Genomic DNA, 23,282 nt, shown 5'->3' with positions numbered 1-23,282 from the left:
TTGTGCCCAGTTCTGAGTTTGCAGGGCATCGCTGCCTAACTGCTCTCAGTCTTTTACGTTACCTGTTAAGAATTAGCTGATTAGTATTCGTCAGGGATATAAATTGTTTAATGCTCTCTGACTGATTTGAGAATACTGTGTGACTCAGTCTGGTAACATCCTGTGAGAGGATCCAAACTTCAAATATAGCCAAAGAAGAAATGCCCTCCCATATGCTTATCTGAACATTAAGATATAAACATGCCACTTCAAACTCTATTAAATCAACACTGTTTCTGTTTATCTCTCATATTTGTCTCTGATATCCTGCGTTTGTTAGTGCCTTTATCTAGAATCTTGTCCTAAATGTTGTTAAAGGTTTGGCCATCAACAGTTCCTTTATGAATTACTGCTTCCTGTCAAGATGAGGCCTGGCAGGAAAAGGACTGTCAGACAGTAGAATTTCATATTTAGTTCTGTGTGTATGTGTGTGTAGTGCATGTGCACACCTCCTATGAGACAGAGGGCAGCTTACGCACGTCATCATGTTGGACTGAGACCTGCAGCATCAAAGAGCCACTCGATGAGAACGTCAGTAGAACAACATGTGCCATTGTCCTCCTGGTCAGCTCTGCACCGGAAAACACAGTACATGATCCCATAAAAAATGTTTTTGGCACATGAAGGAGTTGTCGCAGTGAGTCTGGGATAGTCTTTATCCCTCGTGTTCACAATCGAAGGTGCTGTCTCTGTAAATATCTTCCAATTGCTAAATAACCCTAACCCTGAACAATAACTATCTTCTTAATCCAAAAAGTTAATTATTATTTCCAAGTGTTTCCAAGAAAACTGAGGTCTGGTTTATGCATTAAACACAAAATGTGTGTGTGTGTGTGTGTGAGAGAGCGAGAGACAGCCTGAGAGAGGGTTGGTTTTTACTGTACTTGTATCCCCTCTGGCCATGTGTGTGTTGATAACCTCTGCATAAGGGCCAGCCAATGGTGAAGAGACATAGCCAATGGAGGGAGGAGACAGGGCAGGACGACGTCTCATCATGGGAAGAGTTTATAAATTCCTGTCCATGTTTACACCTGCCCACAGTCTTATCATTTCTTCTGTCATCAACACTGCAGACAGGAAACGCCTGACCATATCTGCACGGAGTTGTGAAATTGTACGGCTGCTCGGAGATAATTCAGTATCTTAAAATCTGTTTATTTGGCGCTCTATTTGGCACAGAGCGCTGGAAAAGCGTTTGACTATCTTCTGATAAGGAGATGGACCACTGAATTTTGATTTTGGCTTGTCACACATAATAATCCTAAAACCTTGGACTTGTTGCTCTCATCCATCCTTTGGCCAACAGCAACCATGTACAGCAGTGGATACTCGCAAGTGTCCAGGCACAGTCCACAGACCCAGAAGAGGATGCAGTATCGCTCAAAGGGCAAGAGCTGTGGCTACTACTTGCAAATTATCTTCTTCTTCTCTTCACTTATTCAGGCTCTTATCATAGTGAGCCTCGTGCTCTTTCTGGTCTACGGTAAAGATCAGGACTCTGCGGCCGCAGCACGAATCCAGGACCTGGAGGAGCACTTCAGCCAACTCTCCATTGAGAATGTCAACCTCAGGCAGCAGAGGAAGAACCTCACCAACTTACTCAACGCCACTTTGACTGACAAGGCCCGGAACGACTGGGACCTGTTGAAACTCCGCCACTATGCCAACTTGTCAGTGATCATTATCCAAGATTACGACTCGAAAGTGGTGAGAAGCTCCGATAAATCTTTTTATTATATCTAATGTGCAGGTTCCTGTCTCTGGTATGACTGCAGTTGAGCTTAATTGAAGTTGTGTTCTCATGGGAAATTTTACTTCGATCTGTAATTTCTCATTTTTAATGATTCACACATCCGGCTGCTAAGTTTTAAACTCAGAGAATATTTACACTGCTAACACAAGTTTTTTTTTTATTAAAATGATTGGAGAACAGGTCTTGGGCTGATATACATTTTTGTAAGACAATTTAACAATTGCATTGAGAGATCAGTTGTTCTTTCAAAGTCTTTTGTATTTCAAAGCTGGTTTCGGTCAACTCTTTTGAATAATACTAATAGATTTGTTTTGCTTGTATGAACAGCAACATTGCAATGCTGAACTGTTCATGTGCAGGGCCTCAGGTCAAAGCGGCTGCAAACCAATCTGTAAGTATGTTTGAGTGTTTCAAACCAATGAAAACAGTTCCATTATTTGACTAATCTGGTTTAAACTACAGTACAGGCCAAAAGTTTGGACACACTTTCCTATTCATTTCAATGAGAAGGTGTATCCAAACTTTTGGCCTGTACTGTTTTGCTGGATTGACTTCCTTTCCCTTTCACCAGCGCCACCATTTTTTTCATTTAAATTAATTGATTCATTTATTTTAATTCTCCTTTTTCAGCTACTCTTCCCCATAACTGCAACTGTGGGATTGTGACTGAACAAATGAGAGCTAGACTTGATCTTGTGAACACCAACTTCACACAAACAGTCAAAGTAATGAGGGGGGATATGGAGCAGATTGCCAAAGAGAGAGACTACATTAACCTGGAGGCCATCCGCCTGAGGAGGGAGAAAGCCACACAGGAAAAGGAGTTGGAGTTTTTTAAACGTAGATGCGAAAATGACTTTTCCCAGTCCTTGAGCGGTGTCTCAAATGTCTCCAAGGCTTTCCTGCACAAGATCGAATCCCTCTTCCCTTCACACATTGCCTTCCAGCTCACCTGTCCGAAACAGAGGGAACATCTGGAACAGATCCGTGCCAACTGCACCAACCTATCTAGAGAGGTGGAGAACAAGCTCCAGCAGTACCTGAATACTGTGGGACAGAAGGTGTCCGAAATCCAGGCTGAGAACAGTCACATGAAGGCAGAGAACTTGCTTCTATCGGAGGACTACCGCCGGTGCACCCAGAACCGCTCTGGCCTGATTCAGGAGCACAAACAAACCTTTGAAAAACTCCAGCGGAAACATGATCAAGACAAGGAGAAACTCCTGGTGGAGAAGATGAGGCTGATTGGAGATAAAGAAGTCTTGGAACAAAGTGTCAGATATAAAAGTAAAGAGGTTGAACACCTCACATTGCAAATCAGGCATCTCAACATGACCTGTGCGACTAAGGTAAGAACAAAAGAGTCATATCTGATTAGATCAACGTGTCAACAGCAAGAGCGTGACCTTTGAGAATCACAAGCTCAACATGCTGGTGCTCTTCTTCATTTGAAGCTGAAGAGACAGGACAATATATCAATGTATCTCACTAATGACATTCTGCCAAACCCTGAAGCATTCAGCCATCAGCACCATCAGTGCTGGTGGAAACGACCTGATACGTTAAAAGCCTTTAAAATCTGAATCTATAAACGTTATCATCACAGTATATGTTATGACTTTTATGGGTACTGCACTACAAGTACTGAAGTACCGACAATGTAACTCCTATAACATCCGAGGTCTGATATTATATATATTATATATATGTGAGGTCACATCTGCCTCAGTATAAATTAAGTCAATGATTTAGAATTGTTTTCTCATAAAATGAATCTTTTCTCCTTTTTTCCCAGCTTGGGTTTGGAGGTGGCTTGACTAATCGGCTCGGCACATCAAGTCAGACTGGGTTTAACATCCCTAATATTGGTGGATCCAGTTCTGCCTCATCAAGCTCTACTGGTGGTGGTCAGTTTAGTAGAACAGCACTAACTGGGTTGGGTTCTAGCTTCAACCCATTGGGATCTCAATTGAACAAACCAGGATTAACTGGGACAGGCGCGTCGAGCTCATCTTCCATGTCAATTGGATCAAAACTAGGCCATAGCCCCAGTTTATCACTCAATAAGTTTGGTTCAACAGGGACAGGCGTGTCAAGCTCATCTTCCACGTTAGGTGGGTCAAATCTAGGCCATAACCCCAGTTTATCAGTCAATAAGTTTGGTTCAACAGGGACAGGCGCGTCAAGCTCATCTTCCACGTTAGGTGGATCAAATCTAGGCCATAACCCCAGTTTATCAGTCAATAAGTTTGGTTCAACAGGGACAGGCGCGTCAAGCTCATCTTCCACGTTAGGTGGGTCAAATCTAGGCCATAACCCCAGTTTATCACTCAATAAGTTTGGTTCAACTGGGACAGACTCTTTAAGCTCATCCTTGGGTGGTTCAGGAGTCAATAAACCAGGATCAACTGGGGGAGCGATGTCAAACTATGGATTAACAGGTTTAAAATCAGGTATCGGCTCAAGTGGGGTTAGCGCAAATAAACCAGCAGTTAGCACAAGAGGTTCATCAACCCCTGGGTTATCCTCAGCTGGATCGAGTCTTAACCCTGGCTCCAGTGGAATAGGGTCAAATAAACCTACAACAGGTGCCAAAAACTCAGGCTTTGGGTCTTGGTTCGGGGTGGGAAATAGTAACTCCGGATCAAGTAAGCCAGGAAGTGCAACAGGGAAAGGACCATCAACTGGGAATAGTGGAACTGGATCAGCGTTTGGAAGGACAAGTGGACTGAGTTCAGGTAAGAAAGAAAAAATGCAGCTGTACAAAAGATTTATGCAGATGACACAAAACTGTTGCGTATATTTGGTTTTACTCTTTGTGTAAAATCATTTTCTAGCATTTTTTAATTGATAAAAATATTTATAATTAAAAAATGCTAGATAAAAATATTTATCAATTAAAAAATGCTAGAAAATGATTTTTCAAACATGGTTAAAGCTCTGGAAAAAAAAAAAAAGATTTAGCAGCAGCTACTCCTTCATGAATCTGGATTTTTCCTAAATAACTAATGTGGAGGCTCATGAAACTTTTAGAATAACTTGACAGGACTAATTTCTGCTGAATGTTTCAAATGCATGTGCAAACAGGGACGTTGCATACTCGATGCATTATTTATGATACTGTGTGTATCCTAGCCTTGATGTGTAATGTTTGCTTGCAGTTTTGTAAGATTAAAGGTGGTTCGATCGAAACCTTATGGGTAATTAATGACAAATAACTCTTCTCCTATGTTTGACCTACAGTCAACGTTGCCCAACACATTCAGGATCTGCAGCGCATCATAAACCCCCCGGGCCCACAGTGAGTATGATCTCTTCTTAGCTAATAGCTTACAATGGACATGTTGCTGCTTCAGTCTGAAGATTGATATGATAATTATAAAGCAGGTCTCAACTGCACTGTGAGGGAATTTAATTGCGCAGTCTATTTGGAAGCTGCATTAAAAAGAGCTGGCAGGATCTCTGTGACTTTGTGATGTCGGTACAAAGTAGTCACTGTTCTCAGTCGTGCCCTTAGCCCAGCTCACCCACACTCAGAGAGGGTTATGAAAACAGCCACACATCAACGGAGAGGCTGAAAGGCTCTTTTCTGACTGGCTCACAGGCCCGTTACAGAAGGAGGCCAGAAAGAGGAGCTGTGAAGCTACAATGAGACTGCTGTTATATCACAATATATAAAATACATCTTTTTACTGATTCGAACTTCAAATTAAACAACCAGTGTCTAGAATACGGGAGCTTTTAATAGCTTATGGACATAAAAAAAACAAAAAACTAAAGCAGATCACCAAACTTTGTGTTCAGCTTTAAATCTGATGTATCTAATTTATCAACACGAAAGCAAGAATAATAGTTTCCCCCCTTTTCTTTCTTTCTTTTTTTAGGGAGAAAAATGATCTCTCCAGGATGTTGGGATAGTCCATCTTATCTCGATGAGCAAAATCTAAAATCATGAAGAGATTTCTCACCCAGCGAAATGCAAGTTCATCATATTGAGTTAATCTCTTGTATAACAATGAATGTACAATTCAAAATATACTGGTTATAATTGAGTAACTTTTTTTTGCACTTTTGAATATAAAATGTGAAGTTTGTATGGTAATGTTTTGTATCCATATAGTAAGCAATTAAACATAAGCACATTTTCTATTTTGACAATGTAAATATAGAAAATAAAAGCTTTGTTTAAACATAAGCACACTAACTGTGCCTGTCTCAGACTTATAAACAAGACTATTTAAAATATTGCTCCATTCAGATGCGGAAATAATTGTTTGTCCCTGCGTGCGTCACCTATTGTGTGACTAATTGTCTGCAAATAATGCTTTCAACCCCTTGTGCAATGTTGTGGGAAAGATTTACTGTCGGCACAATTTAATCTGTCCAGCATGTTTATATTTACCTACCAACACATCAACAGGCAAACAGAGGCAGACAGGGGGAACTGGAAATGCTCTTGTACTGTATACAAACTGTTGTTAAACATGTGGAGTGGCATAACTGTGGAGCGCACAGATATCCTAAATCTTATAATATCTCTTTTAAAGAACACAAGAAGGTGAAAGAGCTTCCATTGGCATCTGACGATGGTGTCCTGACCTTTCCCAAAATAAGCCCGAAAATGGAAACGATTAGATCATTTTGTAAAATAATTGGTCATTTCTTGGTTCATGAAACAGAGAAATACCAATAAACATATACAAACAGAAACAGGGCTGTTTTTTTACGTGTAGAAATGAACAGCCAGTTTAAAGGTTTGTGACGTATAATGGGACACTTTCCATTCATCGATAACGTTTTAGATTATATTATTGACATTTTTGCAAAACAGAATGGCTCAATGCAAGTTAAATCTCATTGTGTCAAAATAATATTAATATGGAGCCAAAATGGGTCAGGAAAACGACGCATCACGGAGCAGACAAACATCCTGTTCGTTGCGCTGACAGAATGGGAACAGGCTGATAATTCAAGATGTAAAAGTGTATTGTGTTGGTGCCAATTAATAAATACAACACTTAAATGTGAGCGAAGGGAGAGTCTTTCCTGTCTAAAGGATATCCTTTGTTTAACATCAAGTGTTTTTCCACATTTGGGATGTGCAGCTCACCGCAGCAATAGCTGCGAGGATATTAAAGGTCAGTTGGTTGGATGTTTCTGTGAATCAAGTTATTAGACGAACAGAGACGCAGGAAGTATTAAAAATACTTAAAATCATCATCACACTGGAAAAAGCATGTTTCCTGTCACTGCAACAAGCTGTTCTCTCGACACGTGATTTTTTTTTTTAATATATTTCTAGCCCAAATGGCGCAGTTGGCTATTGTTTCAACTGGCAAAGTGGAAAAATAACTATCAGCAAAGATTTAATCAGTTTTTACTTACATTTAATTGATCCCACAATATACAGCAGACTGAACTACACAGAAAAACACCACATTAATTATATGATAATCAACAGTGATGAATGTCACCATTCCACCAAGTTGAAACACCTGGTTTGAGAGAGTTAAAGTTAATACAGACAAGATGCCATTCCAAAGTTTTTTAGCACTCCAGAAAATAATATTTTCTACTTAATGCTACGAGTAAAGTGTAAAGTGTAAAGTGTAGTGAAGCGAAAAACTGTAAAATTGTCGACACGATCGTTTGGTGCTATGACCAACCGTAATTCTGGTCCCCATTTTTCAAGTAGGACATTTTGGAGGCCACATGTGTCACTGAGACTCATCGGCTGCTCATCAGGGTTCTCAACCCTCATTGGCCACACTGTGTCACAGGCCCCAGCCTGTTGTGCCACTTCCTTCCCGCTTGCCAATCATGGAAAGGGAATGACGGTTTATGATTACAACTTCCTCACCTGGGGTTGCAGGATGGCGAACTCTTTTGTCTGTGGCTGCTAATGTCCCCTCTCTTACTGTGACTAATTGCATTTCCTAACTGCTGCACATACCGGTATGCCATCAGGGGACAAAGCCCTTTCTCTCATGCAGACACTATAGCATCTGATATGTGGAAGGGTGGGGGGGGGGTTATGAAACAAGTGCTGGAAATGGCTAAGAGGGTAAATTTCCCCCAGCCCCAGGCATTCTTTTGTGTAAAAGTCCCTTCAACAGTACCCTGACTTTCACCTTGACCTCTTCCAGTAGGGGTGTTATGGAAAGGAAAGCGTAAATCAATTTAATTGTTTTGAGGGAATAGGTTTGACTTACTGTAACCTTTGCTTGAGCAACAAGATGTATGCAGTCTCAGTTTTATGGATAATCCTGCTGTCCTAACGCTGTGCGTGGGATACCAATGTAACAAAACAAAGCGTGTTAACAGCCTGTCAAAGGAAAACTTGTTGGCCTGATGTTATTTCAATATCCTGTATGTTATCTTTAACATTTAGTTGGATGTGTAGAATACTTTCAACCAGTCTAAAAGAAAGAAATTAAAGTTAAGATGTATTAGTTAAATTATGTTGTTATCTACTTGCCTGCATGTGTGATTGCAATGTAATATGTGATAGAAAATATTCCATGTGTACAACCACACTGATTTTGTGATTTTGATTTTGTCAGCTGAAATTTCATTTTGATTTAGACTTGATAATAAGTTGAATTGGGTAGCTCTTACATAGCAAAACATAAAATTTAAGCAGAACTCCAGTTCAGTTACATACTTGGAGGAATATGTTTTGGTCGACTGGTCTGTCACCTATATGTACCAAAGTAACACTTAGGAAACTGGCAACTAGGTCTTCATTGCATAACAAAGGATTCCTCACATATCATCTGTTGGATGTCATGAGCTGAGCCGCACGAAGGCCGGACCAGCTGCAACACTGTCCTCTTTGTCTATGCCATTGATTATCCATCATGCAGTGAGGGCCTTATTGGTGCTTCTTCACAGGCAGGGATAAGGAGATTACCGATCAGCTAATGTGCTAAAAGAGTAACTGAGCTATAGCCAGTGCAGTTAATTGTTTTCCGCTTAGAGACACCCATCATCAATTTCATAAAAACAATACTGAGACTGAAACTATGTAGGTTAACATTAGGTGAAAGGACCAATATGATTCAGCAGGAGGATATTCACTCTTTGACCCTGTCAAACTCAGTCAAACAAAATCATAAATAACATTAGTTTGTATGAAACCAAATGTTATTCTTTTCCTCTGTGCTTAAAACATTGTCTGGAGGCAACTGTGCTCTTATCAGTTAACTGCATTTTTGTGCCTAAATGTCCAAATCAAACAGAGAAAAGTGAGTGCGATACGGCAGCCCAAACTCATTTTAGTCAGAGAGTTTTATTTAAAGGATAATTTCTTAAATTCCCAGAAGTCTAAGGCCTTTATTTTCTAAACAATTTCTCTCCTTTTTTCTGTTAAAGAGTGTTTTGGTGAATTTTTACTTTGGCTCAGTCAACTAAATGACAGTTTAATGTGAATTAAACTGGTGTCTTTGGTAGTGAGGAGTCAGCAAACATTATAGGTTCAAACTCTGGCTTTGGAAAATAACAGAACAAAACTTTAGAAAGTAGTGTTGTGATTTTAGTTGAAGCGTTATAATTACGTTTTTTAGTTTCAAATCTGTAAAATGTTTTAGCAGCTGGGACCCTCCTTGGTGGCTTCAGCCCATGAACTGCTAAGTGCTGCTATCTAGTGTCCGCAGTAAGATATTGCCATTTTAGAAATTGAGGAAAATCACGTGTTAGTTTTTTTTTTGTTTTTTTTTTTAACATATATTACAATATTTGATATGCAACATGAATTTATTGGATGGTTGTCAGGGAATGTGGAATGAAAATTTTGAGGGCAATAAATTAGTGAAATTAAATGACTGTCATCTTAGGTGTGTTGTTTGAAGCACTTTCATGATGTTGTTGGTATAAAATGAGACACAGGTACATGGGTACCACATGTTGCTATAGTTACACTCTCAGTACACTTACAGAGTACTGTTGAAAAGGGCCCGGATGACAATTTGCCCCATAGTGTATGTTTGGGAGTAATATAATTTTTTTAGGAAATGCTTCACCTATAAATTACTTAAATGTTTCCCTTTTTTAAAAAATATTAGCTTTAGCACAAAATATCAAGACTGGTGTCAATGAAGAGGGGGAAACAGCTAATGTCAAAGTGAAATGTAAACAGATTGTGTTTTCATTACTGTCCCTTGCATGACATTTATGACATTTGGCTGCTTATTGGACCTCTCCCTTTTTTACACTGCACACACAGATGCAGTAGTTATCAGCCTCAGGTAGAAACATTTTGGCCAGCTGTCTCAGACATCCATTACCTCGTATGAGAAGAAGTCATCATTAAATATCAGCCCTTTAACCATAACGTCACTGTGTTATGGTCTTTTGCACATACAAGTCCTGCACTTGTTTGTCATTGTATAAGCTGTGAGAACAACATATAGGCTATAAAATATTTCCTAATTGGTCCTGCTGGCATCACATGGCCTGGGATAGATATTTTCTACCAATAGGAAATGTTTAGTGTCTCAGTGTGTGACATAGTAGGCTGTAGTGGCCAGCTGAAGGAGGCTGATCCACCTGATAGAGTAAACAGGACACTGTTCCTCAGACTCCCCCCACCACCACCACCGATCTCTGTCGTCACTGCTCAGTCACGATCCACGCATGATCATGTCCCCCCTCATCCATCACGCACACAGGCTCTCCCCTTTACATGCGAAGTAAACGAAGTGTCTGTCCTCCGTGCGGTCCGGCGGCCCCTCCACCTCCCGGACCGTCTGTCCGGCACCATGCAGGCGGCGGCCGCTGAAGCTGCGGATCCCGATGCGGCTGTGAGCAGGAGCGGCAGCGCAGACGTCGACGACGGCCACGGGTCGGCGGAGAGGATGGAGAGGACGGTGCCGAGCGAGCAGCAGCACAGGACCGGCAACATCCAGCAGCTCACATCCCTGTCACCGTCCGCGGTGCTCGGTGAGTGCCAAAGCAGCCGTCAGTGACAGCACGACAGATGAGCTGAGGGTGTGATTTAAAACGAGCAACATGGTGCATCCATTGGTGGCCAGTAGACTCGGCTGGATGACTCGCAGGAAACCAGATGGGTCGATCTTCCTCCCTTTTCCCGCTCCATAGTGCGCATTCAGGTCTAGACAGGCCCGGGAAGAGCCGGGTTTAGTAGTCTTCAGGTGCTGTCCTCAGACTCTGCACTCTGAGGACAGGAGGGATTGTGTTTCAGGCTTGGATGTCAGCATTGTCCCCCTTTTTTGACTTGAGTTTTTTTGTCACTGGTGGGTTATCCAGGATCACATTGTGTTTGCAAGCAGCAGTTGACATTTTTCTAACCTTTATTGAGCTGGCTGTCACGATCCAGGGCCCTCCATCTGTGAAGCATTTAGTTGTTAGCACTTCTGGTCAGGAGGAGACACTCAGCCTCCTGCAAATGACTTCCACAGAGCCAACTAATGTAAAAGCCATCGGAGAAAACCTCAAGTATATCGAAGTATTTGCCTCACCGCAGTCTGTGTCACCATGATTACCATTCACCATTTAGGGCCATAAAGGTTGAAAGTGTGACCTTTCACAGCCTGAAGTGATCTTGGCAGAGTGTCATGCCTCCATCTGCATCATTTTAATAAAGACCACATTTTTAATTCCAGTCTTTAGTCCTTCAGCCGAGCTCTGGTGTGTCAGCTTTGTGATGCTGATAAGATGTATGAATGACAAACACCGTGTCTATCCACACCAAAGAGCAGATTTAATCTGATCATGCTGTCTCTATTTTCAAAAACAGTTTTTGGAAATAGTTTTGTATGGTTAACAAATTTGGATGAACACAAGTACCGTGGTGAAAATGTCACAGTTAATGAACATCACCTATTGATTCGCAAAGGAAAACTGCAGACGAGGTACAATATACTGTTCTGCCATGTGCAGCAGCAGCTGTGCATTCGCAGCGCACCAGAATCTCGGCTTTGAATGTGTACATACATGTTTACTTTACTTCTGCCTGGCAGAGAGCTTTGCATGGCAGCTCTATTGACTTGTCTTGTGGAAGATTCAGCCTTAGATGAGCAATGATATCTGAGACAGCGAGAGAACCAGTCAGTCTGAAGTACACAGAAACATAAAGCATCTGCAAGACCAAGAAAAAAAGTGTTGGATGTCGCTGATTCTTCTTGGGTTGCATCAGTATGTCACACACAATGCTGGCATAAACACACACACACACACACACACACACACACACACACACATACAAACACACACTTTAATCAGCAGTATTGCTCAGTGATTTATACATCTCATAATATTTCTAACAAAGTCTCCAGACAAAATCTTTGATCAGCAGTGCAGCTCTGAGGGAAGGCAAGAAGAACATTGTTTTCTGACATACATTACAGCTCATCAGGTTTTTATTACAGTCCCTTAAACATACCAATGCAGGGAGGAAATAACAGCAGCAATGATGACGACATGGTGAAGGAAGGCGATGTGATAATACAATTATGGTGCGCTGCAGGATGTGAACAATGAAGAAGCTGACCGGTCCCTGTGGCTGCATTACACCGAGTGTGTGGACTTGACAGTGTGACTTAAATGTACAGACCAAAATGTGAAAGAGGATGAAGATTTCAATACTATATTGTGATGATGTCCAAACAAGGTCACGGTGCCGCTAAACCCAAGGCCTTCTGTTTGCCTTCATTTATTGGCAGGTTTGAAAAACTGGTTGGCTACTATTTACACACCAGCCAGTTTGAAGATGATCTATTTGTTGTTTGGATTTGCTCAAAGTCATATGACTGATGCAGCACAGCCAACCTTCACACTGGCTGGGTGATTATTTTGACATTTGTGCTCTATTGTCTTCATGGCAATAGAAAATATCTAGAATATATAAAGAAATAACATCAGCGATGTGTGGCAGAGTGATAGTAATGACAAACCTGTGTCATCTGTGTCCTTGATCACCGTGATGAGAAAATATCAACATTTGCCTGTACCCTCTCTCACACACACTCACACTCACACACACACACACACACACACACACACGCACACACATTCTGCTTAGTCCTCTCCACTGTAAGCAGCACTGGAGGCAAATGCAAATGCATCCACTCCTATCTGACTAACTCTCACCTTCTCTCCCTGTTGCCCCATTTTTTTCCATTTCCAGATAAATTATTTGGGAAGCGCCTTCTCCAGGCCAGACACTACATTATGTCGCGGAAATCCTGGCTAAAGATGGTGCCCACCGAAAACTGTGACATCCTGATGACATTCCCAGGTATGCCCGGCTCCTGCAGTATGGCATCTGTCCTTCACCGCAGAGAGAACAGTGCGTCGTTATTAAATGTCTTTGGTGGTCAGCCAGCCACTCAGATGTATGACTAGGACTTAAAAATGATCTCCTGGAACAATTAGAGCTCGTCCATTTACACCATCTGCAACACCTCTGCAGGATCCTGATGGAGGCTGCAGGTGTGTGCATAAATTGTGAATTGGGAACATTTGATCATATTAAGGTCTGCTCATAGGATGGAGGTTTCTTCCATCACCAAACAGTAGCCCAGTTAGCGTGACCATCAGTCACCTCTTTTGCCAGTGCGCCTCACACCTTACTGATCAGGAAGGGTCCTCTTCCGTTTGATGGAGGCCTCTTCTGCATTGGAAATGTTTTTGCCACTTTCCACACAAGTCCTACACCTCATGGCCTTATGACTTTACCATTCAGCTTAGTAGGAATATTAAAAATTACTTCAGGGTTCCAAAACAATTCATTCTTGAATTTCAGCTGTTTTAAATTTATGTGTGAAATAGTGTCATTAGTATGATTATGACAGAAAGGAATAAAATGGCTGAACGACACAGAGTGCTGAGTCAGCTGAACTGCACTCAAATTGGAGTCAAGTGGGTGATAGTCCTTTCAACCTGCAGAAGAAAAGGACTGTTATATATGTACAAAGGGATTCCGCTGGATTGACCTTTTACTGGCACCACTCCCTGCTGCTTGGTCCTTTCTGTCAGGAATGATGGCTTTGGTTTATCTTCTTCATGAAATAGAAAACTCATCATTTCATGCCTTTGGCAAACTCATCTGCAAACATGAGAGGAATTAATGCCAATTCTGGTTAATTACTTTTTGTTTCAAAATATGAAGTTTGATGCTCACGGTCATACTGTTAAAATGCATTTGCTCATGACCGACGCCACGTGTGCTAAATGTGTAAACACTTCTTGCTACAGATTCAATAGATGACCACACTCTGCTGTGGCTTCTGAATCAGATTCGTGTTGGGATCCCTCAAGTCAGCATTCAGATTCGACAGCATAAACACACGCAGGCGCATGCCTTCTTCATCACGACAACCTTTGAGAAGTAAGTATCCTGGAGCTGTGTGTGTTTGTATTGTGGGTGGATATGTGGGCACTTGTGTTCCTGTGTTTGGTGAACTGCCTTGAGTGAAGAACGTTTTGCTGGTCCGCACTTTTCTAAGTAACAGATGAGTGATGTGATATGTGCTTGATTTTATGATTTACGGTTAGTTTGGTTAAATTTACATTTCACTCTGTCTTTGGTTTATCTTATACAATGATTTACAATATACTCATTATTATTTTAGTTTAGCCTAAAATAATAATAGTTTGACCTTGGAAACTACTTGTTCATATGCTAGTCAAGGCAGGTGAGCAAATACCTTTGGCAATATCCTGAGTGTATGTATATGTATAAGAGATGAGGAAACACACATTTCTGATATTTTTTTTCTGTTATTTTATGGGTGTCTGATTTTGAACATGCAATGTTGAAACTCTAAGATCTAAAGTTAGATGAGTTAGTTAGATGAGGGGTGTATTTCCAAAAATGTCCATTGCAGAAGCCACACTGAGCGCCATCTCCCAGTTGTGTTTGTGTGTATCCACGTTTGTTGTCCGTAATGCATTTAATGTGTCGAACATCTGCATCCTGCTGCTCTTCATTTACCTTTCTCCTTCCCCTCAGTTTACTGCGAGGAGCAGAACAGATGGGCATGCACAAGGCCGTCAAACCGCAATATGGTGGGGGGATGCGACGCTTTAGTTGTGAGGAGGACAACATCTATGAGAACATAGACAGCGAGCTGTGCTTCTTTACCTCACAGGTCAGAGGTCAAAACTGTCGGCTACATATGTCACACATATGTTAGCGTGACCGTGAATATTTTTGGGATGCTGTCGAGGTTACAAATTTTGATTCTACTCAAGTTGAATAGTCTCTGCATTAATCACGTCATTCATTCTCTGTACTTGTGTTCAGGAGCGTCAGAGCATCATTAAGTATTGGCTGGACAACCTGCGTGCCAAACAGGGGGAGGTGCTTCACAACATTCACTTCCTGGAGGGACAGCCAATCAGTATGATGTTATTTATCGCGAGTATCTTTTTCAGTGTTCCACAGTTCCATAGTGGTTAGCGCTGTTGTCTCACAACAAGAAAGTTGCGGGTTGTGGGTGTGGGTTTTCTCCCACTGTCCAAAGACATCATGTTTGGGTGACTCTAAATTGTCCGTAGGTCTGAGTGTGAGTGTGACTGGTTGTTTCTCTCTGTCTGTCTCTGTGTGTTTGCCCTGTGACGGACTGACGACCTGTCCAGGGTGACCCCGCCCCTCGCCCAGTGTCATCTCCAGCACCCCTCGCAACCCGGAAACAGATAAGCTGTGGAAGATGAATGAATGAAACAGTGATAAAGAAAAAAAATGAACCAAAGGTTACTGTAGATATAAAGTGTTTTGTTTTGTTGTTTTTTTTTTTTTCATTTATAGTTCCAGAGCTGGTAGCCCGGGGTGTGATCCATCAAATGTTTCCTCTTCATGAGCAGAGGATTCTCAACCAGCTAATGACATCTTGGGTGCAGGCTGTATGCGAAAGGCAGCCTCTGGGTAAGAAGCACGCTATTTTTGTTTTGAAGAAAACTTAGCAGGTCTCTAAACTGCAGGCCGGAGTTATATTGTCACTTTGTTCATTTAGTTAGTTGTTTAATACCAGGCAATCTTTATTTACCTGTATACTGTTTTACAGATGATATCTGTGACTACTTTGGAGTGAAAATCGGCATGTATTTTGCCTGGCTGGGTTTCTACACCAACTCCATGCTTTACCCTGCTGTCATTGGCTTTCTGCTCTGGATACTAGCAGAGGCTGACCAGGTACTTTAATTACACAGTTTTAGTTTCTTATCTCAAAAGTTTGAATCAAAGATTTTAAGCTTGTGGTTCTGTCTTTACTGCTGTTGTCAAATGTCACTTTGTCTTTCAAATTTTTAATAAAATTACGGTTTACAACAAATTGAAGCAGCACACAGAAGATACACAGAAGGAAATAAATCAGTGGCACCAGATTTGCTTTTCATTTGTTGTCAGCATCTTTGTTCTTTGTCTTGTGCTCCCATACAGACCAGTCAGGACATCTGCTGTGTGGTCTTTGCCCTCTTCAACGTTGTGTGGGCAACACTTTTTCTGGAGCGCTGGAAGAGGCGAGAGGCAGAGCTAGCATACAGATGGGGCACTCTGGATACACCGGCCGAGTCCTTGGAGGAGCCCAGGCCACAGTTCAGGGTGAGGGTTGCTTCTTTAGACAGATGAAGTGGCGGAGCCATTTATGCTTTTATATTGTGTTATCTGTGAAAGCTGTGAAAATCTAAAACTCAAAGTTCCAAGTGTCTTTCACACACAACGGACCCACTGCCCTTCACGACCAAGTGTCACTCCAAATCAAGTTTCACTTGTAGCTGTAGCTGTAGCTGTCACCATGACAATGGATAGATGCCCTACTTTGATGGCTCTGCGGTCAAATACATCTAAATGTATAAATGTCGATGGTTTTAGTGTTTCACCAATGTCAGGAAGTATAAAAATAAAAGTACTGGTTTGGTCATTCTAAATGGAAATTCAGGTCTACCATATTAAAAGTTATCTAGAAGATATAGTGATATTATGTGAGTTTTAAACAAATGTAGCAGAAGGTCCAACCTCTGCTGTATGTCCTCCATTCTCCTGTTGCACTTCCTGTCTGGACAGCACTAAGCCTGTACTGATCCAAGCTTAACTCCACTTACACTCTGCCATGCAACCCTTACTTTGGCAGACCTTCTGTAGGAATGCAGAAACGGTGGGTGAGGGGAGAGTGGCCAAACTAGGATTGAATGGTGGTGTCTGCTGCTGCAGTGAGAGGCTGGTTAACCCATTTCTCACAGAATGTGGAAAGTGGCCCACCCAGCAGCCCGGCTAGCTCAGTCGGTAGAGCATGAGACTCTTAATCTCAGGGTCGTGGGTTCGAGCCCCACGTTGGGCGCTTTGCATTTTCTGGGGTCAAACGCCTGACAACAGCAGTTTAACTTTCGAGTAGTAGAGCATACAAAGGCACTATATCTTGTAGCGCGCACCCAGCTCAGCACTCTGAATTAATTTTTTATTTTGTACCTGTTGAAAGTTATATGAGGAAATTGAGGTAAAAGTGTCAAAAACCAATGCCCCTGTTAAATAAGCATGAAAGGAAATTGGTCATCTATATTTAGTTTTGACATATTTACAGTCCATTTCTGGGTAAAAATGACTACATCAAGACTTAAGATTATTGCAATCATGAAAATAAAGTCTCTCTCTGCAGGGTGTAAAGCGCTGCAGTCCCATAACAGGCTGTGAGGAGTTTTACTACCCGCCCTGGAAGAGAGCCCTGTTCAGATGGCTGGTCAGCCTGCCCATCTGCCTCCTCTGTCTCTGTTTTGTCTTCCTTGCCATGCTCCTCTGCCTGGAACTGCAGGTCTGAATGGAAAATACAGCAAATTAGTTCAGTTAAAAGAAGATGATTGACATCTTCTTCACTTCATTAGCTCTTTCTTAATCTGTAATATATGCCACTTAACATCTGCAACGTTTTTGGTTTTAGTGTGAAGATTTTTACAATTGAATCTTTTTCTAAAACAAGTTAAATAGACTCTTAGATGCATTAAATAGCTTTGTAGAAAATAGATATGATCTATAATAGAAATGCATTTAAGAAAAGATACCAATATGAAAAGGACTTATTTAAATATTAATCATGCTTCTATTTCACATTGCAGGAAGTGGTGATGGAGGTTCAGGAGCTACCTGGTATTACAAGATTCATTCCTAAGATACTTCTGGCCATTACTGTCACCATATGTGACGAGGTGTATAAGAAGATTGCCTACTGGCTCAATGACATGGGTGAGAGAAAAGAAATCAACTCCCCAGTCACAACCGTGAATAATAATCTCTGTAATACATGAGAGAGGAATCACTAAGTGAGATAAAGTGGAATGCATTTGACCATGATTGTAATTTCGGGCAGACACCTTCATAGTGTGAATATATTTATGTTACCTCAGTATTGGTGTGAAAAGCATTTTACTATGGAGATTTCCGAGCAGGCATTTAAAGGTCATACATTTTCTTTTGTCATTTATGGGCACACTGAGTGAAGCTTATGTCGTTTTCTTATCCAGAGAACTATAGACTTCAGAGTGCCTACGAGAATAATCTCATCATCAAGATGGTCTTTGTAAGTCATGCTTCAATGTTTAGGATTGAATAGAGATAATTAATTTTGACTGAGGTGTTTAACTGCCCGTAATATTTTCTTCTTATTTTACAGTTTGAATTCATCAATTCTTATCTTAGCCTTTTCTACATTGGTTTCTACCTCAAGGACATGGAGCGACTTAAGGAGGTAGTAACAACTGTTAGCAGTGTGGCAGAGAATCTTATCATTTCTGTTCAACTTGGCCAATATTTTAATACAGAAAACCACGGAAGCATTGCATTACAAAGTATGCTCAGTAGTAACATAGTCGAGTCGGAACAGGGATCTTTACCCCCGGTAGGTTAGAGAAGTCAGACACCTTTCTCTGTGGTTCGAGCTCAGTTTGTGTGCAGGACACACAGTTTATGTAAGTTAATAGATCTACATTATGTATGTTTTTTGCTAGGTTGCTCAGGTTGAGTCTTTTCTGAGATCAGGATGCTTCATGATTATCCAGACAGTTTGCTGAACGTCGCTGGGTGGTGTTCTGTCAATGAACATGTTTTTAAACACAGAGCAGTACTTATACAACAAGAAATAACCAATTTGGACCATTCAGTCCAGATCTGCCGTACAAGCAGAGCAAATAACATGGTCTACTCTGGCCAAAATGACCAGTTTACCCCTATTGGTACTGAATTCAATTTATCTTCTCATATGTAAGAGGATGAAGTTTGAGTTCTTCTGCTTTGATGCCATATGATGTGGTATGATTGTGAAGTGAATATCCTGGGACGACGTCACGCAGTGATCGTCATTTGTGGATCAGTTGTGGTCAAAGTGACAATTTACATCACATGCTTGATAATTGATTCTAAACAATATTGATATATTTATTATTTAGCATATTAAGCAGAGTAACAGATTTTCTCCTCCTCCTCCTCACAGATGTTGGCCACACTTCTGATTTTTCGCCAGTTCCTCCAGAACATCAAAGAGGTCCTCCAGCCTTATCTGTATGAGCAAAACAAGCTGGGTGTCTTCACCCCTAAGGTGCTTTGGGAGTTACTCCAAGCCATTATGCTCAAATATGGCCGCCTGGCTCTGGGCAAGGCCCAAGCTTCCATGACGGCATATTCCTTCCTGGGTCCCAGAGGGATCCCTGTCACTCACACTGCTAACAGTAACTCAGAGACAAAGAGAAGAGGGGATCTGAAGGCCGGGTTCAGGCTCACTGAAGAAGAGTGGGACATGAACGACTGTGTTCTGAAACAGCGTAAAGTCAGCTTCACCGAGAAGGTCGACTACCAGGATGTCAACACAGAAACACAGGCGGGGTATGACAGCTTCCTGGAGGACAGTCCGACACTGGTTGAAGAAGGGATGGATCCATCAAGTATTTTTGACAGCTGTGACGAGGACAGTGACTGTGAACTGTTAACACAAGTATGTAGTCTTCTCTTCCTCTCTCTACACTCCTTATCACTCTGCTCTAAAACTGTCCAAACATCATTGCTCAGATACATCTCTCTTGCCAACACAATTTAAAATATGACACAGATCAGAATGAAACCATCCACTGCAAGGCTGCAGGGTTTAAGAAATATTAATAGTCACAAAGAAATCGTTGTCATCTAACTCTTGCTGTAACAGGACACCAAGGAGAATGCCACAGTTTCCTCGCCGAAGGAATCTTACTCACTCTGTCAGAGAAGGAAGAACATAAGTGAGGGGAAAGAGGAGAAGAAGTCGTGGATCGATCCACCAGAAGAACCTAAAACTGTCACCCTTACCCAGGCTGAGATTGAGAGCTGTATGCAGACTTATGAGGTGGGACTTCTGTTGCAGTCAGACAAATGCAATTTTGACAGTTTACAAAATATCTTGAATAAATGTATTAAATAATATATATCTAAAATCATTTTTGAAATGTTTAACCCCAACAGGATACACTTCAGGACTACCAGGAAATGTTCATTCAGTTTGGCTATGTGGTGCTCTTCTCCTCTGCCTTTCCCTTGGCGGCCATGTGCGCACTTATCAACAACATCATCGAGATCCGCAGCGATGCTCTGAAGCTCTGCACTGGCCTCCAGAGGCCCTTTGGACAGAGAGTTGAAAATATCGGACAATGGCAGGTCAGGATTTTTTGGGGGTATTTTTCCAGCCTAGAGTGTGCACGCTGAGGCCACTTGATAGCCTGTACATTTCTTTCTCTCTCTTGTTCTCATTTTCTCAAAACCAGACTGCAATGGAAGCTATGGGCTTGATAGCCATCATAGTAAACTGTTACCTGATTGGTCAGTGTGGGCAGCTCCAGCGTCTCTTCCCTTGGTTGAGTCCTGAGATGACCATCATCTCCATTGTCCTACTGGAGGTATAAACTGTACTAAATACAGCAGAAGAGTTTTATCGTTTTAAAAAAATAAGAGTTTTATTCCTTTTTAATACAAATGAAATACAATGGTTGCATGGCCAGCTATCCTCGGAAGACTAGACTAGGAAATGTTATTGTGCCCTGATGTAACTGTGTGTTGAGCCTGTCCCTTTATGGTCTCATGGTTTACAGCACTTTGCAATCCTCCTAAAGTACGTCATCCATGTTGCCATCCCTGATATCCCTGGCTGGGTAGCAGAAGAGATGGCCAAGCTAGAGTACCGACGAAGGGAAGCTTTCAAGGTATAGTTGTATCATAGCTTGAAAGACCTTCGGCCGACGTTACGCTTGCTGCTGGCTATATCATATCCCGCCTGTGTGTCCCCTGGTCTGTTAGTGTACATTGTCAAAAAATGTACACTAGTGCAGCTTTTTCCCACTGGTCATGACGAGTAACTGTGTGTTTGACTATGTTTGTCTGTATAGTGTTGCATCACATCAGTGGCACCTCATTTTCAGATTAGTTTTGTCATTGAAAGTTAACAAGCAAACAGCAAATGACCCAAATCAAAATCAAATACAAGGGTAAACAATTCCCAAACTGTTCACTTGTGTGAACTGTGAAAACTTCTACAGTAAAAAATATGACGTGATGGTGGGCAGATGGGGTCAGGTAGTCTCAGGAAGCACCACCAATTTTAGTTTGTATTGGTAAAAGTATATTCTTGTTTTCCTTATCCAGTTCTCTCTCCCTGTCTTTCATGGTGACTCTCTTTATCTCCTCTTCTGATCTCCATTTTAACATCTCACCATTTAGAAGCATGAGCAGCAGGCCCAGCAGCACTTCCAACAGCAGCTCAGACGCCGGCGCGAGGAGGAAGAGCTTCAGCGTCAGGCCGAGCTACAAGCTGAGGCCCGTCAGGAGAGCGAGTACCACAAGGCAGACACGCAGCACCAGCATCACCATGACAAAGCATCGGGAAACAAGCCGGGGGACAAGCCTAAGAGACCAAGCTCCCTGCTGGGAAACAACAATGTGATGAAGCTAAAGCAGATCATCCCCCTTCAGGGGAAGTTCTCCTCCAGTACCTCACGCTCACCAGCCCAGTCCCCAACAGGAGGTGAGGCAAAGCTCCCGGGATTCCTGAAGTTCCTGAAGACGCCTGAGGTGAAAAAAGAGCCAGCGGTGGCTGTTGGAGCGATGCCAGGGTCAACTGTGACCTCTTCAGGTCCCCCTAGTGGCCAGGAGAGGTCACAGTCCCCAAACAGGACATTCAGTCCTGGGAAGCTGTTCAGTTTCAGCAAGTCAGAGGGTACGATTGTGTGTGCAAATGGGACACAACCACTGAGCCAGGCTGCTAACCCTCAGCCCAACAGGTATGACCTAAACACAACCACTGAGGAACTACCCTCTAATGAGTCGGATAAAGGAGAATTAAGGCAACTGACTGACTTGGAAAACACTGGCTCAAAGAGTTAATAAATGTGGAGCCATGGCATTGTATTTCTATGAATGGAGAGCAATGTAGAAATGTGTGGGCAACACAGAGATACAGGGACACACCTGTACTGTAGGAGAACATGTTAGTCACATTGACCACCTTTATGGTCGACAAGCGTTAGACTTTGAATCGTCATGCAACTAACTTCGCACAAAGTATTATAATGTAGTTAACACTTGACTATCTAGCTTCCAAGTAAAAATATGTACAGCGAGTATATTTACTTGAACGGGGCTTGACAAACCTTTGCTTAAGGTTGAAATATTGCATGATTGCCTGGTTTTTAACTTCACCAGAACAGATTATGTGGATGTGAAGGATCTTTTTTAAAAAACAAACACAGAACAAAACAAGCACCTGATCATCAATGAGCCCTCTTTTCAAAAGGACATGGACAGCAGCTTACCATGCCAGGTTTGTTTCTCAGTGTGATGCCTGTATTGAGTGCATGTTGCTCCATGTGCATGCATTACGTGTCCACCATGTCTTTTAAGTTTTGAAGCACTTTCAAAGCCATTGTATTCTTCTGCAATAGGTCAGATTATATCCACTGTGACCATGAAAAATATATTTTTCTTAACTTTGTTTTTCTATGAATTATTTTACTACATAAATTAGTGAATGTACTTCTCTGATGCAAATATATCTCACTTGAATAAACATCCTTCAAGAGATAATGCACTGGCTGATTTTGTTAAGAATTAATAAATATCCCTTGATGACAGACAACAGTGGTAGGTTATTTTCTTTCCTAGATATACGTGCTAGATGCAAGCTTAGTTTCTTTGGCATATTCTTCTATAATAATAAAAACTGACAATAAAACCAAAAGATAATTTCAAATAAAATGTCATGCCATTTGCGAGTTAGAGCTTTTACTGTTAGTAATAATGTATGTATTGTATACAGACAAGATCTGAAATTGCCATGCATTTATCCAATAAAGTGAAAAAAATTTAGACACATTCCAGACTTAATGAGGTGATGTGATACAACCTATATCACAAAAGTGGAATTAGCAACTATAAAGAGCTAGGGGAAATAAAATATTGTACGTATTTAGTCATACACAAGAAACTCACAGTGTATATGCTAGTTAGTTTGATTTACATTACCAGTGA

General features: G+C 41.6%; 2 protein-coding genes and 1 non-coding gene across 5 annotated transcripts; all 3 read left to right on the top strand.

The window, feature by feature from the left end:
* Positions 1-1,093: 1,093 nt before the first annotated feature.
* plvapa (plasmalemma vesicle associated protein a) lies at positions 1,094-6,820 on the top strand. Of its 2 annotated transcripts, none has more exons than XM_029525025.1 (6): positions 1,094-1,746; positions 2,120-2,174; positions 2,402-3,141; positions 3,588-4,530; positions 5,036-5,093; positions 5,677-6,820. In XM_029525025.1, exons 1-6 carry the CDS (start codon positions 1,351-1,353, stop codon positions 5,708-5,710), a joined length of 2,226 nt encoding a protein of 741 aa, XP_029380885.1. In that variant the 5' UTR covers positions 1,094-1,350; the 3' UTR covers positions 5,711-6,820. The 2 variants fall into 2 exon arrangements, with proteins under 2 accessions (XP_029380885.1, XP_029380884.1); XM_029525024.1 differs by having other exon boundaries at positions 2,120-2,183; positions 2,423-3,141.
* Positions 6,821-10,389: 3,569 nt separating this feature from the next.
* LOC115057816 (anoctamin-8-like) lies at positions 10,390-22,850 on the top strand. 2 transcript variants are annotated; one of them, XM_029525030.1, is made up of 18 exons: positions 10,390-10,732; positions 12,939-13,049; positions 14,009-14,141; positions 14,766-14,904; positions 15,060-15,156; positions 15,564-15,680; positions 15,820-15,947; positions 16,194-16,355; positions 17,407-17,559; positions 17,861-17,987; positions 18,266-18,321; positions 18,415-18,489; positions 19,231-19,728; positions 19,936-20,112; positions 20,229-20,420; positions 20,528-20,659; positions 20,852-20,962; positions 21,477-22,850. In XM_029525030.1, exons 1-18 carry the CDS (start codon positions 10,552-10,554, stop codon positions 22,137-22,139), a joined length of 3,252 nt encoding a protein of 1,083 aa, XP_029380890.1. In that variant the 5' UTR covers positions 10,390-10,551; the 3' UTR covers positions 22,140-22,850. The 2 variants fall into 2 exon arrangements, with proteins under 2 accessions (XP_029380890.1, XP_029380891.1); XM_029525031.1 differs by lacking the exon at positions 10,390-10,732 and having other exon boundaries at positions 13,005-13,049; positions 14,050-14,141.
* Positions 17,019-17,091, top strand: trnak-cuu (transfer RNA lysine (anticodon CUU)). Its single transcript has one exon. It is a non-coding gene; the product is annotated as a tRNA-Lys (tRNA).
* Positions 22,851-23,282: the final 432 nt, after the last annotated feature.

The sequence above is a fragment of the Echeneis naucrates genome, chromosome 17, assembly GCF_900963305.1.
Source record: "Echeneis naucrates chromosome 17, fEcheNa1.1, whole genome shotgun sequence".
NCBI lineage: Eukaryota > Metazoa > Chordata > Actinopteri > Carangiformes > Echeneidae > Echeneis > Echeneis naucrates.
The sequence above is the reverse complement of the archived record's forward strand: the minus strand, read 5'-3'. Positions and strand labels throughout refer to the sequence as shown.

Coding starts and splice junctions, on each gene's coding strand:
- plvapa (XM_029525025.1), top strand. CDS start 1,351: ATGTACAGCAGTGGATACTCGCAAGTGTCCAGGCACAGTCCACAGACC. Junction 2,175..2,401: donor CTCAGGTCAAAGCGGCTGCA/AACCAATCTGTA, acceptor ATTGATTCATTT/ATTTTAATTCTCCTTTTTCA. Junction 3,142..3,587: donor ACATGACCTGTGCGACTAAG/GTAAGAACAAAA, acceptor CTTTTTTCCCAG/CTTGGGTTTGGAGGTGGCTT.
- LOC115057816 (XM_029525030.1), top strand. CDS start 10,552: ATGCAGGCGGCGGCCGCTGAAGCTGCGGATCCCGATGCGGCTGTGAGC. Junction 15,681..15,819: donor ATGCGAAAGGCAGCCTCTGG/GTAAGAAGCACG, acceptor ACTGTTTTACAG/ATGATATCTGTGACTACTTT. Junction 20,660..20,851: donor TCTCCATTGTCCTACTGGAG/GTATAAACTGTA, acceptor CATGGTTTACAG/CACTTTGCAATCCTCCTAAA.